This window comes from Saccopteryx bilineata, chromosome 1 (assembly GCF_036850765.1).
Source record: "Saccopteryx bilineata isolate mSacBil1 chromosome 1, mSacBil1_pri_phased_curated, whole genome shotgun sequence".
Taxonomy (NCBI): domain Eukaryota; kingdom Metazoa; phylum Chordata; class Mammalia; order Chiroptera; family Emballonuridae; genus Saccopteryx; species Saccopteryx bilineata.
The window spans coordinates 69,391,376-69,410,450 of NC_089490.1; the positions used below are offsets into that span (position 1 = coordinate 69,391,376).

The 19,075-nt window shown below is 34.6% G+C and overlaps 1 protein-coding gene across 1 annotated transcript in view; it reads left to right on the forward strand.

The window, feature by feature from the left end:
- The window catches only part of MANEA (mannosidase endo-alpha), a 72,025-nt gene extending 58,972 nt beyond the window's left edge, over positions 1–13,053 (forward strand). Inside the window, exons 4-5 of the mRNA XM_066254332.1 lie at positions 6,110–6,186; positions 6,907–13,053. Coding sequence (XP_066110429.1) covers positions 6,110–6,186; positions 6,907–7,564 — 735 coding nt within the window. The 3' untranslated portion in view covers positions 7,565–13,053. The remainder of the gene's footprint in view (positions 1–6,109; positions 6,187–6,906) is intronic.
- The last annotated feature ends 6,022 nt before the right edge of the window (positions 13,054–19,075 follow it).

Sequence of the window (19,075 nt, forward strand, 5' to 3'; positions counted from 1 at the left end):
ACTTTACTTAATGTATTTCTATCACTTTATTGAAGTTCTTACTGTTCACCCATTCCCCAAGAGCATCCCAGCAAGACTTTGTTTCACAGACTCCATTAAAATTAGCAAATCGGCCCTGGCCGGTTGGCACAGTAGTAGAGCATTGGCATGGCATGTGGAAGTACTGGGTTCAATTTCTAGCCAGGGCACACAAGAGAAGCGCCTATATGCTTCTCCACCTTTCCACTCTCCTTTCTCTCTGTCTTTCTCTTCCCCTCCCACAGCCAAGGCTCCATTGGAGCAAAGTTGACCTGGGCGCTGAGGATGGCTTCATGGCCTCTGCCTCAGGTGCTAAAATGGCTCTAGTTGCAATGAAGCAATGAGCTTCAGAGCATCTCCCTCTAGTAAGCACGCCTTTTGGATCCTAGTTGGGAGCATGTGGGAGTCTGTCTCTTTGCCTCCCTGCTTCTCAATTCAGAAAAAAAAATATTAGCAAATCATTCTCTTTCACATACAATCTGGGTACTTTTCCAAGGTTTGTCTCTGCATTGGGCACTAGGGCAGTTGAGTCCATGCATAATTCCTTCTAAGAGCAGTTACTCAGTTTACTACCATCCCTTGAGTATACTTGCTCATTAAAGATACTGTTTTGTGGACATATCTCTCAGATACTGGTTTTAAAAGTTAGTATGCCTGCCTGACAGGTGGTGGCACAGTAGATAGAATGTTGGACTGGACGTGGAGGACCCAGGTTCAAAACCCCGAGGTCACCAGCTTGAGCATGGGTTCATCTGGTTTGAGCATAGCTCACCAGATTGAGCTATGGTCACTGGCTTGAGAAGTGGTCACTCAGTCTGCTGTAGCTCCCTGGTCAAGGCACATATGAGAAAGCAATCAATGAACAACTAAGGTGCCACAACAAAGAATTGATGTTTCTCATCTCTCTCCCTTCCTGTCTGTCCCTCTCTCTTTCTCTGTCACAAAAAAAAGGGGGGGGTGCCTGATGTGGAGTATGAACCCTTTGTTCTTCATAGAGAAGCTCCATGTTTTGAGTTTTCTCCCAAATGTGGGTCACTGTCCATCGGAGATGTACAAGGAAAGATTATGTGTGAACCTTCCCTATCTGCTTCAAGGTGTGTTTCTTATTTGTCAGCTATGAAGGAGTTTCTCTGCCAGTTTTTAGGGAGTTTTTTGTCCTCCATAGGAAATTGTTCCATATGTACTATCGATTTGTTGTGTCTTTTGGAAGAGACAAATTCAGGATCTTCCTATGTCTTAAACTGGAACCGTTACCACTCCCACCAATAGAGTAGAGCTATATTTGTTTCAACAAAATATAATTACTTACTATATTTGTTAAGTAAAAAATATTAAGCCTTACCTGTGGTGGCGCAATGGGTAAAATGTCTACCTGGAATGCTGAGGTCACCAATTCAAAACCCTGTGCTTGCCTAGTCAGGGCACATATGGGTGTTGATGCTTTCTTCCCCTCTCCCTCTCTCTCTCTCTCTCTCTCTCTCTCTTTCTCTCTTTCTGTCTCCTCTCTCTAAAATGAATAAATAAAATCTAAAAAGAAAAGTTGATAAAAGAAGTACTTAAAAAATATTTAAAATACTTGACACTCATTGAAAAACAATTTTGTAAAATATTTAAATGCAATCAGCATAATTCATTAATTATAAATATCTGTTGATATGTTAGTGTGAAAAAATAACCAGGAGAAACACAGATGTACTTTTAAAATACACTGTCATTGTCACAGCACATGAAAATATTTTCTTAAAAAGTTAGTATTTTCTACTTGGACATTTTATTTTTCTGCCCTTTTTGAATTTACATTCTGAAATTTGATGGTCTGTTTCATTTTTCACCTTTGTGGAGTATTTTTTCATCCCTTTCATATGCATGTCTTGAAATCTGAAGTGGGTCTCTCGTTAGCCAACGTATAGTTAGGTTGTGTTTCTTTGTCTACTCAGCCACTCTTTGCCATTTGATTGATGACTTCAGTCCATTTCCATTTTGAGTTACTAACATGTTAAGGACTTTAATGGCATGTTTTTCTTCCAACTTTATAAACTGGGTTTTTTGTCATTATCTGTTCCGTTTCCCCATTCTCTGTCTTCTGTGGATCTGCTCCAGCTAGGTTTTTGCTATGTGGTTACCATGGGGCTTAAATAAAATAACTTTTAAATAAATAGTCCATTTTTGGCTAATAATAACTTATTTTTGATCTCTTCTCAAAGCTATACCCCTTTTTCTTACCTTATATATTATTGATAGTCTAGTTTGCTTTTTTGTTATGTGTCAATATGTTATAATAGCTGTAGATATTATGTTTTTCTACTCTTGTCCTTTAATCTTCACAGCGTAATTGAATAGTTAATATACCATCCTAATATAGAGTTAGTTTTTTAAGTCTGGCTGTATATTTTTCACTTTTACCAGTGTGTTGTATAATTTTATAAGTTTTCATTTCAGCAAGAACTTCAACCTTTTTTTTTTTTTTTTTCCCAAGGCAGGTCTAATGGTAGTAAACTTCTTCAGATTTTCTTTGTCCGGGAAAGCATTTACATCTCCTTTATATGTGAAGGATATGTTTGCAGGATAAAGTATTCTTGGCTGGACATTTTAATCTTTGAAAATTTTTATATGTCATTCCCCTCTCTCCTGGCCTGTAGAGTTTCTGCTGAGAAATCACCGATAGCCTATTGGGGGTTCCTTTTTTAAGTTAAATTATTATTATTTTTTAACCTGGCTGCCTTTTTCACTGATTTGTGACAATTATGTCTTGGAGGTTTTGCATTATGATAACAGAATGGTCTATTAGCTTTGTAGACTTTTATGCCCAAGTTTGATCTTAGGTTTGGGAAATTGTCAATTATTTTTTTAAATAAACTCCAGCTCCTTCCTCCTTTTTTCTTCTGGAATCTCAATTGTTTTACATGTCTTTATTTTATGAATAATAATAGCTCATGGAGGCTTTCTTTTGTTTTTTAAACCTGTGTTCTCTCTGCTGTTATTTCAGAATTTCTATTCTCCAAATTATTTCTTTTTTCCATGTGATCCACCTTGCTACATATGATCTCTCTTGCATTCTTATCCTCATTCACTGATTTTTCAGCTCCAGAGTTTTTGTTTCGTTCTTGTTTATAATTTTAGTTTCTTTGGTAAAGAACTTATTTTGTTCATAATTTTTATTCCTGATTTCATTGACTTGTCTTTTAGAATTTTCTTATAACTAGTTGAGTTTCTTCAGCTATTTTGAATTTTTTACCTGTTAAATAACCTTTCTGTACCTTTACGCTTGATTGCTAGAGAATATAATTTTCTTATTGTGATGCCATATTTTCTTGCTATTTCATATTCCTTATAAATATGCATTGCTACAGTAGATAACCTTATTTTATTTAGGAAATGATTTATTTTTTTTTTATCTGGGGGATCTAGTTCTTTTTTTCCTTTTATTGAATTTATTGGGGTGACACTGGTTAACAAAGTTACCCAGGTTTAGGTATAGAATTCTACGACACATCATATCTGTACACTGTATTGTGTGTTCACCACCCCAGGTGAAATCTTCGTTCATCACTACTTATCCTCCCGCCCCCTGATAATCAGACAATCACCACACTATTGCCTGTGTCTCATTGTCTTCAGCAGATGAGGTGTTATTACCTGAAGTTTTCCTCTGTATTTGTGAAGGTGTACCTGATCCACTCTTTTTGTTCTTGCTTTTGGGGCAAATGTTTAAGCTTTTATGTTTTCTCTGCTTCTTAAAATTCACCAGACCGGCTATTAGAAACTTCTGTTTTGTTTTCATTAAAGTAGCACTAGAGCTCAATTCTTTGGTTCCTGATCAAGTTCTCTATCTACTGGAGCTTGCTCTTGTAGTGGCACTTGGAAGCCCATATAAGGAGCTAACTTAGAATGGGGAGAGTTGTGGGTTTAGCACTGAGTGCATTGGGAGTGTCTCCCAACCCAGTAGAGTGCTCCCAGGGGGCTACTTCCAGCAGCTCCAGTTTGGACTTCCTGCTGAACACAGTAGAAAAGGTCAATGAAATGATGAGCTGGTTCTTTAAAAAGATAAACAAAATTGCAAAATTGACAATGCTTTAGTTACAAAGGAGAAAAGCGAAGACGCAAAATCAGAGTTGGAAAAAGTTAAAATGGATACCTCAGAAACATAATCATAAAAGAATACTATAAAAGGCTATCTGCCACCAAATTGGATAACCTAGAGAAAAGGGAAAAAGATTGACTTATACAAACTTTGTATACTGAGTCATGAAGAAATAGAAAACCTGAATAGACCAATTACTAACAAGGAAATAGAGTAATCAAAAACCTTGCAAAAAAATGTCTAGAGTCAAATGGCTTCACTGGTGAGTTCTACCAAACACTCAAGGTAGATTTAATACTTACCCTTCTCACTTTTAAGAAATTCAAGAGATGGAATGCTTCCTAACACATTTTGTGAGGCCAACATAATCTTGATACCAAAACCTGGCAATAATAACATACAAAAAATAAAACTAAAGACCAGTATTTCTGATAAAAACAAATGCAAAATCCTCAACAAAATACTATCGTATCAAATACAACAGTACATTAAAAGGATCATATACCCTGATAAAGTGGGATTCATTCCAGGGATGAAGGATAGTTCAACATCTGCAAATTAATTAATGTGATATGCCACATTAACATAATGAAGGGTAAAATTATATGACCCTCTCAATAGATGGAGAAAAATCATTTGAGAAGGTATAACTTAATACTATCAGTCTTAGAACAGATAGACAAGGAAAATAAAAGGTTTTGAGGTAGGAAAGGGAAATAAAACTGTCACAATTTGCAGATGTGATTTTCATATAGAGAAAACCTTACAGACTCCATCCACCTCAAGAAAGCTGTTAGAAACCATAAATACAGTAAAGTTGCAAGGTACAAAATAATTGTACAAAAATCTGTTGTATTTCCAGATACTAACAATGAAGTATCAGAAAGAAGAAAATAAATCCCATTGACAGTTGAAACAAATATAATAAAATATATGACGATAAACCTAATACAGAAAGTGAGTGACCTGCACACTGAAAACTACAAACCTTTGTTGAAGAAAATGGAAGAAGCCTCCCCCCCAAATGGAAAGATATTTTGTGTTCATGGATTGGAAGAATTAACATTGGTTTAGATAATATGGTCATGTTAACAATCTATAGATTCAGTGCAGTCCCTATCAAAATCCCAATGGCATTTTTCACAGAAATAGAAAAAAATATTCTAAAGTTTTTATGGAACCACAAAAGACTAAATAGCCAAAGCAATCCTCAGAAGAAAAAAAAGAGGCATCACAATTTCCAATTTCAAACTATACTATATAGCTATAGTCATTTAAACAGTACAGTACTGATAGAAAAACAGACCTACAGACCAATGGAAAAATGGTTAAGGGCCCAGAAATAAACCCACAGATACAAGGACAACTAACTTGCAACAATGAGGCCAAGATACACAATGAAGAAACTTCCAAAAGTGGTGCTGGGAAAACTGTCCAACCAGGTGCATAAGAATGAAACTAGACCATTCTCTTTCACCATACACAAAATGTATCGCCCTTGTACACTGTTGGTAATGTAAGTTGGGGCAGCCATAGGGCAGTCTGAAGATTTCTCAAAAAATGAAGACTAGAAGTACCTCTTTTGGGTATTTATCTGAAGAATTTGAAAATACTAATTTGAAAAGATATATGTATGTGCTCTTTGTTCACTGCAGCATTATTAACAGTAGCCAAAATAGGCCCATTTGCCTCCACCTGGTTGGGTGTGACAAGTTACAAACACCTGTCTTGCTGCTTATTGCCTCATTTAGAAAATGAAGATAGTGATAGTAACTACTTACAGCATTGTCAGAATTAACTGAGGTAAAATGCATAAGATATTAGCATATTATTTAATAGAGAAAGCTTTTAGTAAATATTACTCTTAAAATTATCTCTTTTGTAACTCTTTTGTGTTCAATTAGTATTCATTTTAAGTTAATGTTATTAAATCATGTAATTTAAAATATTGGATATACTTTTATTTTTACATTATAGATAATTTTTCTCTAATCAATATTTTTGTTTTAGGTCACTTTTCACATAGAACCATACAGCAACCGAGATGATCAAAACATGTACAAAAATGTCCAATATATTATAGACAAGTGAGTTTCTTCTATGTTTATAAATTTTGTAGTGAATATTGTAGTCATTTTGAGGAACATTTCTGAAGTTTCTTACAGTTCACATTCTATATGAATAATTAAAGATTGCTCTTCATTATCTTATGTGTTTTTAAGACTATGATTTCTTCATACTGACATCTTTAATTTTTGTTATTCTTTAAGTCCTTTGAATGTAGAGTGTTGTTCTTTTAAAAGAAGGTTCAGATTATGAAATGTGAACTGCTTTTATAGCAAGTGATTCACATCTAATATTTTCATTTATATTTAATTTAATTACAAGTAGAGAATTAATACCTTTTTATTTTGATCAAGGGTATTACTGGATAATAATCTGGGACAGATGTCATACTCTTAAAAAGAAATTTGTCTGCAACAGTAGGCCATTTATCATAGATAAACAAAAAAAGAGCAGTTTATATATTCATGTAGAAAATGACCTTTTCATGGTGTTAATCGTCATTTGTAGAACTCAATATAATTTCTTGTTTGATAATGTCTAAATGTATGCAATGCAGTATTTTATTTACTAATGTATAAAATTAAAATGCATTTTTAATAATTATACTTACATAACTGACTCCCCAAAGAAGGTGAACAGTGTCTGTAAACTCTGATTACCTTCATTTTTAATACAGAATTTTTGTCTATGGCAAAGAATTGTGAATATTCATTTCACTTTTACCTGTGTTTATATTCTAGATATGGAAATCATCCGGCCTTTTACAGGTACAAGATTAAGACTGGCAATTCTCTACCTATGTTTTATGTCTATGATTCCTATACTACAAAGCCTGAGCAATGGGCCAATCTGTTAACCGTCTCAGGGTCTTGGAGCATTCGCAATTCTCCTTATGATGCATTGTTTATTGCGCTTCTAGTAGAAGACAAGCATAAATATGATATCCTTCGAAGTGGTTTTAATGGAATTTACACATATTTTGCTACAAATGGCTTTACTTATGGCTCATCATATGAAAATTGGGCGAAGCTAAAATTATTTTGTGATCATTTCCAACTAATGTTTATCCCAAGTGTGGGTCCAGGATACATAGATACCAGCATTCGTCCGTGGAATGCTCAAAACACTCGGAACCGTGTCAATGGGAAGTATTATGAAACTGCTCTGAGTGCTGCACTCCAAGCCCACCCCAGTGTAATTTCTATCACCTCTTTCAATGAGTGGCATGAAGGAACTCAGATTGAAAAGGCTGTTCCCAAAAGAACCAGTAATACAGTATACCTGGATTACCGGCCTCATAAACCAAGTCATTATCTGGAGCTAACTCGCAAGTGGTCTGAAAAATACAGTAAGGAAAGAGCAGCTTATGCGTTAGATGACCAAATGCCTATTTCCTAATGCATTGATTAATGTTTAATAATTAGAGCAATCACCTAATTTCAATAAATGCCTTTTGTTTTGAGTTACAGAAAGGAAATTGTCAAAAATCAGTATACATTGTTACTATTATCTTTTATAAAAATAATTTGTACTTTTTTTAAAGGGAGTAATATTATCATCTCCACCCTTCACGATGCTGCACTGAGAAAATTGTGCAAAAAACATTCCTTGTGCCAACGTCTGCTAAATTTCTAACTAAAATTGAAATCCCACTATCATAGTAATTTATTTTTATTTCACAATAGAGAAATACCTGTTACATAAAGTAGTTAGCACACAGTTAAATGCTACTTGTATTCTGGGCCAAAAAAAAAAAAAATAAGATTGTATGTTTATTTATGTATATTGAAGAAAAAAAGACCTAAAAGATAATGTATGTGTTTTCATTTCTAATTTTTTTTCAATGATTCAATCAGCTTTATTAAGTGCTTGGATTCTGAATAACTCTTTAATAATTCTGAAGAAAAATAAAATCATTAACTTAAACCATACTGTGAACCATATTGCGTTAGGAAGGCCTGCTTTCTACAGCAGATATGTACGTATCATTACAGGTTTTTGGTTACGTATAGCATGCTAGGTGTAAAGCCAGTAGCCACAGACACCATCACGGCCGCCTGGCCCATGCAGGTTCACATTTGATTCGGACAGTCAGTAATGAAACAGTGGAGCCAAGAACTGGTGGGCCATCATCTTTAACCCTAGCTTGCATCCGGTGGGAAAGTAAAAACACACACTGGGCTCCAAAACCCACTCATTCAGTGCTCACAAAACTACTGACTTATTCGAGTTTCCTAGAATCTAAGGTTTCTAATCTCACCAGCCTTATTCACCTCTGTTTCCCATCTCCTTCTCTCTGCACAAACTCTGCACAAACTGGCTTCTCCTCCAGCACTCTGCCATCTTGGCTGCTCTCCTGACCTCCTCCACATGGCCTTTTTCTAGTCTCCCTGCTCTCTGCCCTCCTCTCTAATGCTAATCTCAGGAACTGAGAGAGCAGGCTCCTAGTCTGCCCCACTTTATAGTATAGAAATCAAAACCTTTAATCCAATATACAAACAAGGAAGTCTCTGATACAAAGTCACTTATCTGAGGCATAATGGGATTCCTCATGAGAGTGCACCACCCACATCATGCAACAGTCAAGAGTGTGGGGAAAAGCTTAGTCTTAAAACTAAGCCTTAGGCTATAATGACCTGGCCTGCTTACAGCCTGTCCCCCACACCCAATACAAACTATAAGCAAGCAAACATATATATCATATTTACAAACTTATTTGACCAACACTAGGCGGTTTGCATGTCTGACGTTTCTACTTTGCTGAATTCCAGAGTTTTAGAAGCTATAGAAAGTTCTTTTATAAATATTAATGATTGCTTCTCAATTAAAACAGAGTTGTTTTACACTTATTATGAAAATATAGTACTCAAAATGTTATTTTTAGTGTGTCTTGTTACTCTTTAACTTGCTGTTCTATTGTTCATGCTTTTCGATTTAACCACTGACCAACTGGTAAATAAGAAAAAAGTTGATACTATTTTTGTATTGATTTCTTTTAATATTTTAAGCTATTTTTATCAAAAGTAATACAGAACATTTACTAAGCTTTTTTATAGTTTTTTAGGGACATTGAAATGAAAATTCTTTTATGTCTTCATTCCTGAAGTTTGACATTTGATTAAGTCTAAGATTTGCTGATGAAAATTAATATTTTAGGCCCTGGCTGGTTGGGTCTGTGGTAGAGTGTCGGCCCAGCATGTGGATATCCTGCATTTGATTCCGGTCAGGGCACATGGGAGAAGCACCATCTGCTTCTCCACCCCTCCCCTCTCACTTCTCTCTCTGGCTCCCTCTCTTCCTTTCTTTCCATCTTCTCTCCTCCTGCAGTCATGGCTCAATGAGAGCGAGTTGGCCCCAGGCGCTGAGGATGGCTCCAAGGCCTCCACCTCAGGCATTGAAAATGGCTCTATGGCCTTCACTTCAGGTGCTAAAAGAAATGGCTCCACTTGCAATGGAGTAAGGACCCCAGATGGGCAAAGCAATGCCCCCTAGTGGGCTTGCTGGGTGGATCCCAGTCAGGGCACATGAGGGAGTCTGTCTCTGCCTCCCCTCCTCTCACTAAAAAAGAAAAAAAAAAAAGGTATTTTATTTAAAGTACAATATTTTAAATTATTGCATATAATAATATTCTAATTTTAAAACACTGTACTTCATGGTTCCTGTCAGGTTAAATACTTGAGGTCAGTTGTTTGTCATATTGTGACAAATTAATCACTGGTATGCTAAAAATTAATCTCTTAAAACTAGAGAAAAAAAATACTTGCTTTATTATAGTTAATATTTGTAACTAGAAATATAGTAAAAATCTACTCTGTTATTACATGAATATTATTCTTTATTAAAGAGAAGCAATAGGGCAATACTAAACAATAATGCATATAAGTCTTTAGAGTATAAAGATACTTTGAAATAAAGTAGCAATGGAATTTATCATAAAATAGCCATCAGAGGATGAAGTTTTATTTTTAAGCAGTCAGTGGTTTTGAAGAAAAATAACATGTTTATAACCTAAGACTTTTTCATTTCTTAGAGAATGATCAGGCCACAGAGAATTAGTACAATATTAATCTATTTTCTGAAGAAAATTACAAGACAGAATCATTATACTGACTAATATAACTAAGCATCTTGATAGGAACACTCATAGATATAACATGTAGTTGTTTTTTTCTTATACCCAGTTAGCCACTATATATTATCATAGGGATAAACTCTAAATATGCCATACTTAATAGTATTTTATAACATCTATGTTTTATTAAAGTTTAGTTAGAAAAATATGTACTACAGAGGAATTTTTGCTTGAACTCACTATGCTGGAAAATTAATTTTATGAAGTAATTGTAAGATTAATGGAGAATGTGTAAAAACAAGGTCAGCGAATCCTCAGCATGGATACCAGCACTTCCTATCCTACTCCTGCTGCAGAAATAGATCATCTCCTGTAGCACATTTTACCTCTGAACTTTGTCGTGGTTCCCAACTCATTACCCCAAGGAGCTGAGCCTGCGAGAGCAGCCAGATTTCAAAGTCATGTAAAACAGATTCTGTCTTCATTGCAGAAAGTTGTCAAAGGAAGAATGTTCAGAATCTGGTCATACAGTAGTTTACCAATGTATACTTACATGACTATCATGTTTCGTTTCTCTGTTTTGTAAAAATGTTGTTCAGAGGAATTATCTCTAATAGTTTGGTTGTTCTTAGGGAGGAATGCCTTCAAACTCTTCCTCAGGTATTCAGTACTCCAGCCATTACCATGTGACTAGTGATGTAGATCATTATGATCACAAGTAAATAAAAGCAAAGAATGGCTTCCTTCTTTTAGAACTGTAGCTTTTATGTCAGCAACTAAAATAATGGTTAAAGGGAAAAGCAGTGTAATATATGCAATGCATGAATCAAAAAGAATTATTGTATGGTTTAATCAGTTCAGTTTTTTTGACTGTGTACACATCAAATCTTCATTGCTCCTCTTACAGACTAGCACTAAAAAATTGCTGTTGTTAATGTTTATATCAGCTGTATGCTAACATTTTTTAAGTGTGTAATTAAAAGATTATTTTGTTATATGGAATTCTTAACATTCATATAATAAAAGCATCCATGAAATCGATTGAATCTTAGATGTAAAATCTGTTTATTAACTGTTCAATTTCTGATCATCAGATGATAGTAATAGTATTCAGTTACACTATATTTTCTGTATTTGAGATATGCAGCACTTAATAAGTGGATATCTTTAATTGTACATACTTTTAAAATCTGTTAATCTGAGTTATATACACACACAGTGTTGTTTTTTAAATTGAGAGGTATTTTGTTATTTTATCTTTTGGTTATAATCATTAGTTCTGATATCCTTTAGGAAATTGATCTTCAATTTAAATCCTGTGACTTCTCTTAAACTCTATTGTGCCTACTACAGAAACAGGGCTTGAAAATCTGTATCTAAATTTTGAATTAAAGTCAACACTCTCATGTTCCATAGAACAGAGCTATAGACTTGATTTATGACCAGCAAAATTTCAGTTATTTTTATATTTACAATTTCAGAAAAGAAAACTGATCTAGCCACAAGCTTAAGAGTTTTCTGGCTCAGATAGTTCTGTTTTAAAAAATGTACTTCAAATTAAATTTTATACTGACATTGTTATATATCCACATAAAAGCTAAATGCTATTGTATGCGTAATGTAAGGTTTTTACTTTGGAAAATAATAATTACAGACTCATTTATTCTTAGTCAAATTAAAAAACTTAGTAGTTGTTCCAGCTAAGAATGAAAGGAGCATTTTTCAATGTGATTAGTTTTTGATGTTATATAATTAGTATTTATGACATCAAAAGACTAAATAATTTGAGACCTAATAAGCAATAGTCATAGATCTAAAATCTACTAAACTCAAAACACAGTGGCACTTCTTCTGTTGAATGTTCTAGACTTCACTGAAAAGCATTGTGTATATTGAATTTCAAGTCTCTCAATTTAAATTTACCATTAATTTTGTATATAAACAAAGATAAAAAGCCTTTTAGAAACTACTCCATTGAAATAACTATTTCATAACAAAACAATGATGTACCATGGTAAAATAATTAAGATAATTATACATATACTTCAACTTATGGTGTATGATTGTATGTTATGCTTTTGTGTTTCTGTTTTTGACTTTTTGAAAAAATAGGATAGAAATCTGAGCAAAAATCATTGTAAACAACACAAAGACAAACTTCAGCTACTCAATAAATAACATTTAAAATACATTACTTATAACTATGTGCATAAAAGTATTTTTGAGTCAATTTTACAAAAGCCATCATCAAACCACTATATCACTATGTTAACTTGATAATTGTACCTAATATAATGTGGTCTTGTCCTTGATTTTGAAAATACAAAATGCAAACTAGAAAAAATATTTAGAAGAAATTCAGTTGTATTGCATGCAGTAAACTTTAGAAACTTGTATGTTTGAACACAAGTTACCTATGAGTAGCATACCACCACTTTTTTGTATGTACATGCTAAATATATATCAATCGAATACTGCTGTTCTATGTATCATTTTTTAATCACCCGGACTTATATTAGCCATATTACACACTGTTAAGCCATTAATATTAAAATGGAGCAATCTAATCTCTGACTGTATGTAAAAAGTGAACTGCAAATCAGATTGCTGTATTCTTGAAATTTTGTTGTTATATTTATTAAAATGCATTCTAGAAAATTATGCTCTTGACTCTTAGAAATTCTGTAAGAAAAATATTTAATGACGATGATATGAACAGGAGCTGAGCTTAAGTTCTATTTTATTCTTTCCTTATATGAGTATTGTGTTTGTAGTTTAAATTTTTAACCCGCAAATAAAATATTTTGTTAATATACATGATTTTCTCCTTTCATTTTTTAAAATTTGAGTCATTCTTAAATAGTTTAGGTAATGTTTCATCTTATTAAAATGTGTACTCTGACTTTTTAAAAAGGACTTGAAGTATTTTTCCAGAATAATATTTATGAAATATAAAATGAATGATATTTAAAAATGCACATACAGTATAGCACACATGATTGAAGACACATTTTTGTGTATTGAGCATCTGAGTAGCTAATGCAAGATATTATATTATTGTTATTGCCCGAAAAGCATCACCTTCTTTCTTATATGAGAAAAACTTTACTTTGTTGATACATTATAAGATAAATTTCTCAAATAGGCATTGTATCTAGGGACAAAAATGCAGAAACCTAAGGAAGCTCTCAAGTAATGTTAATAAATGCACCAGGTTTAAGAGAGCCCTGGGGACAGTGGACAACTCTCACTTAAAAGGAGTGGCTGCTAATCAGCTTCTGTCCATGCTGCCCGTTGTAGCTATGGGTCACTAAAATGACACATTTTAGTGTCCTGCATGTATGTAATTTTTTCTAATTATGTTGGGAAATTTTGCAGTTTTAGAAAATATTTGCTGATTGATTTTATTTCATAAGTCACTAATTTGTGATTGATACAAAGAATGTAAAAGTGTTTGTTGTTTTTGTTTGTTTTTTGTGTTTTTCTTTGTATTTTTCTGAAGCTGGAAACGGGGAGAGACAGTCAGACAGACTCCCGCATGCACCCGACCGGGATCCACCCGGCACGCCCACCAGGGGGCGATACTCTGCCCCTCCGGGGCGTCGCTCTGCAGCGACCAGAGCCACTCTAGTGCCTGGAGCAGAAGCCAAGGAGCCATCCCCAGCGCGCGGGCCATCTTTGCTCCAATGGAGCCTCGGCTGCGGGAGGGGAAGAGAGAGACCGAGAGGAAGGAGAGGGGGAGGGGTGGAGAAGCAGATGGGCGCTTCTCCTGTGTGCCCTGGCCGGGAATCGAACCCGGGACTTCTGCATGCCAGGCTGACGCTCTACCACTGAGCCAGCCGACCAGGGCCGTAAAAGTGTTTTAATGAAAGTATCCTCGACATTTTATAACACTCAGGGATTGTGATGATTACTGGATCAATTCCAAGTATATAACAATAATAGACAAGTTAGTGAAAGTGAATTAGCCTTCCTCTGGTCTTAGCTTTTGCATGATCAGAAATTAAAACACCCCAAATAATGAGTTGGCCTCATATCTCTTAGCCAGTCTTCTCTATTAGTAGTAGTATTCCCAATTTGGCTTTTCAATAGTAGTTTGAATTAATTTATATTCACTGAGAGGAAGTTGGGATGCTTTTATTCTGTAATTAGATTTGAGCCAATTTTTGAAGCCTGATATGTAGGCAGAAAAAATAACAAAACTAAGTAACTGGGTTTAATTCTAGCTCCCTTTACAGCAACCTGATTTCTGTCCTTTTTGCTGCCTGCCTGCCACTTTTTACTCTCAACTCACATGCCTTTCTTAATTACTGATTTGTTAGAATATATAACATGTGACAATATTGTTTTAGTAGGAAGTAGAGCACGAGTAGGAATACAGTTATTGAGCCCAGCATTGAATGCAAACTGAATTTTATGGTTAATAAACTGCTATACTGGTAGACGTAAACTCAAGCTTTTGATTAGACAATATGAAAAGGTAGGTACTATACATGTAGACATTGTATATAATGTCTGTAGTAAAGGATGCAAATTTCTCAAGAAAAATTTAGCTGCCTTGGTATTGAGAGAGGAATTCCTTCTGAGGGTTCTCATAAAGAGGACACTATAGTATTATGAATGATACCTGTATCAGCACCTTGCCTTTATCAACAAATTTCATAAGTTTCTTAAAAATATCTTTCTGATATATGACTACAGTATCATGCCAAAGCACAATTCACTAAAAGCAGTTACATATCTCTGTTTCTATTTCTATTCTTTATCCATCTCAAAAGAGTAGATGGTCCATGTATCCTTCAAGCAATTTTCCTCACAACTTTTTATTCATTAAATATTTCTTGAATTTCTACCAGACAGTATATACACGAGTAAGACGTTAGCTTCCTGCTTCCAAGATAGTTTTTATGTTAACTGCTAAAGCATTGTTTAAGATATGGCAGTTAACATTTTTGATTGTTTCTTTAAAAAAATTTTTTTTAGAGTAGGATAGACAGGAAGGGAGACAGATGAAAAGCATCAACTCTACTTGTGGCATCTTAGTTGTTCATTGATTGCTTTTTCGTGTGTGTGTTGACCAGGGGGCTCCAGCTGAGCCAGTGATCCCTTCCTTGCTCAAGCCTTGAAGCCTTGCCCAATGACCTTTGGGCTCAAGCCAGCGACCATGGGGTCATGTATGTGATCTCATGCTCAAGCTGATGACCCTGTGCTCAAGCTGGTGACCTCAGGGTTTTGAACCAGGATCCTCAGCATCCCGGGCCAATGCTCTGTCTACTGTGCCACTGCCTGGTCAGGCCATTTTTTGATTCCTTATGTCAAATCAGCTATTATCCCTGACAGCCTTACTCATATTCGAAATGAAAGGTGATTGAACCATTTATATATTAGTTCCAGAAGGGAAAATGAAATTAGCTACATGGCTTACAATTTTACATAGAAAAGGATCTACATTTGCTGAATTGGTAATATATTAACCATAGCTTGCCATTCATTAACAAAAAAAGAAACCAAAATGTTTACTAATAACTGATCTGCCTGGTTTTCTTACCTTTAATATGAGGTGATGAAGGTGGTTAGTGGCTAAGATTACTATATATTTAGCAATACAATTATTTTTATGTTAATGGTAGCAATAGCATCAAAACAAAAGTCTGCATTTTTATAATGCAAATATAAAAACTCGGGGAAAGAAGGAATTCTATACAGTCACAGAAATCTTAAATTTAACACTTTTCATCCACTCTGGATTTATTAATCTTTGCCTTTCAAACATCCTTGTTTTGAATATTAAACATGTTAATACAAATAAAGTGCCCAAAACAGTCCTGAAACATGGTAATGTTCAATAAATGTCATTACTGTCATTTTTGTACTAAAAATGGGAATAACCCAAATATCTTTAAGCCGGCAAAAGAATAAATGAACTCTGGTGCATGCACACAATAGAATAGCTCAGAAGTAAAAGGTAACAAAACACTGACACATAACCACATGGATAAATCTCAAATGCTAATTGAAAAAAGTAAGCCTCCAAGGATTATATACTTTATGATTTTATTTATGACTTTCTGGAAAAAAGCAAAACTACAGAAAATAGATTAGTAGTCATCAAGGTTTAGTAGTTGGGCGTGGAGTTGATTCCAAAGGAACAGCACAAGATTATTTTGAGGATGAGGGGACTATTCTGTATCCTGACCGAGGTAATGATTACCTGACTACAAGTGCCAAAGTCACAGAGCTGTGTAATCCCTCCCACTCAATACACGTGCACACAATTTTCTGTGTGTTAAGTTTTTAAAAACCTACAATGTGGTACTATTTACTACATACTCATAGAAATGACTAAAATTGAAAAAAGAAAAACTGCTAAAACTCATACTTTTCTGGTGCTAGTGTAAAATATTTCACCTTTCAAAAACCATTTGGGAATTTCTTATAAATTTAAGCATATCTTTTACCATATAACCAACAATTCCACCTCCAGTATTAGAATAGCTCATCTTCACTGTTTTTCCTATCTCTATTCAGGATATTACCTTTCAACCAGAGACCTAGGGTCATTCTTTGCCTTATCACACTCTCCTGCCCTAAACCCCATTAAACATTGAGTACTAGATCCTTTTCACACTAGATATCTCCTAAATATTTATGCTATTCCCTATCTGTACTATCTGATTATATCCAGGACATCATCATTTTTCACTTGGCCTATTTTATCTTATCAACTCATTTATATACCTATAGTACTGACATTCAAATCAATCTCAAGAATCAGAGACATCATTCACTCATTTGCCTACAGAATAAAGCACAAACTTCTTCATATGGTATAATTATGTAATATGTCCCATTACTGTTCTATCCCTACAGGGATAGTCTCATTTTCTGGTTATTTTTTTTCTTAAAATATCTTCTCCAATAATATTTTACTTCAGAGGGATCACCAAACATAATTTATTTCATAACCACATGAAGATCTTTGTGTGTGTGTATGTGTGATGTCTTGCATTTTTGCATTGTTCCTAACCTTATTTACTCCTACTAGAAAGAGGAGAGTAGGACACAAAAGAAAAGGAAGGAAATAATGTTTCTTATAAGTACCTATGTCTATCAGCATATTAAGTGTTGCGTGTTATTTTATGTAATATTCAAGCAACATTCTGAGGTACCCTTTGTTGATTTTATAGTTAAAGAAACTGCACATAAGGAAGTTGCCACTGTCCCACAGCTGAGCAGAGATAGGCCAGAAAAAACTGTCATTTCACTAGAGGGTCAACCTAGCTAGAAATACTTCTCTGAACACACCCGTCCCCTACTATAGTCACACAAGTTAGGCACTCAGAGTATAGAGAGTATACTTCTAGCACTTACTACCCCCCCACACACAGGGACAGAGAGAGAGTCAAAGAGAGGGCTAGATAGAGACAGACAGGAATGGAAAGAGAGATGAGAAGCATCAATCATCAGGGTTTGTTTTTTTTTACGAGATCTTAGTTGTTCACTGATTGCTTTCTCATATGCGCCTTTACCATGGGCCTTCAGCAGACCAAGTAACCCCTTGCTCTAGCCAGAGACCTTGGGTCCAAGCTGGTGAGCTTTTTTGCTCAAGCCAGATGAGCCCGCGCTCAAGTTGGCGAACTCGGGGGCTCAAACCTGGGTCTTCTGCATCCCAGTCCGATGCTCTATCCACTGCGCCACTGCCTAGTCAGGCACACTTACTACTTTTTGTTGTGATAAGCTTGTATACATAAGTATCCTTTCTCTGTTATAAGCACCTTGAGTGTAGGGAATATACCTGTTTATACTTTTTAATCAAATATACTTGAAAAAAAAGCCATAATAGATATACAAGTTTTAAAAAAGACTGTCGTGAAGCCTGGCCCCAATTAGTGAAGTGCGTCTTTTCCACCACTGCCTGACACAGAGCAGGTATGAAATAAATGCTTATTGAACTGAACATAGATTCATATGAAGCATTGCAAATACAAAATGATACGCTACACAGAGGTTTCTCTTCTTAAATATTTCTTAATGTTATTCTATTCCTCTTGGGCTACTTGCAGAAAGATTTTAGATGTATTCCATGATTTGATGGTTGTAGCCAAATAAGATTGGCATATATATATATATATATATATATATATATATATATATATATATATAAAATTTCAGTTTATATTTATTAACTAAAACATTAAAATTGTAGTTCTATTTCATAAGGGTTTTTTGGGGGGTTTTTTTGGTTAATGAGCCTTTCATACAAAGTCAATCTCAGGTAAGTTCTATAAAGCAAAACAAACTTTATTGTTACCTCAAAATAAGGCTGTTGGTGTTGATTTAACATTATTAGTGGCAGTAATTCTAGAAATGTCCCAGTAAACAGACTTTAGTCATTTACTCTAACAAGTATGATGTTTAAGATAGTCATAGCTTTTGAGCTATTTGCATAATCCCTGTGCTCTTTCCATTAAATGTTTTGCTAAATTTAACACTGCTATTAAAAAAGAACATGCACTAGAAATTTTTTAAAACTAAATATTGATGTGCTTTTTCAAGCAATAGTAAGATTTAGAAGACTATGTGTTGAATATTAAACTTATTTCTTTATTTTTATATTTGCTTATAGAGCAATAAATTTTAAGAGAGTAGAATCAATTTCTTCTCACTATTTATTACCAAGTCCCACAAATACCATCCAGAATATTTAGTAATTGATTGAGGACTGGGTTGGATAAACAGTTATCTTTGGCAGCCACATGCTGGAGAAGCCCTACATACCTTGAAGATACTGTTTAGAGACAAAAGGTACTCTCACTCTTAGATATATTTCATCTTTT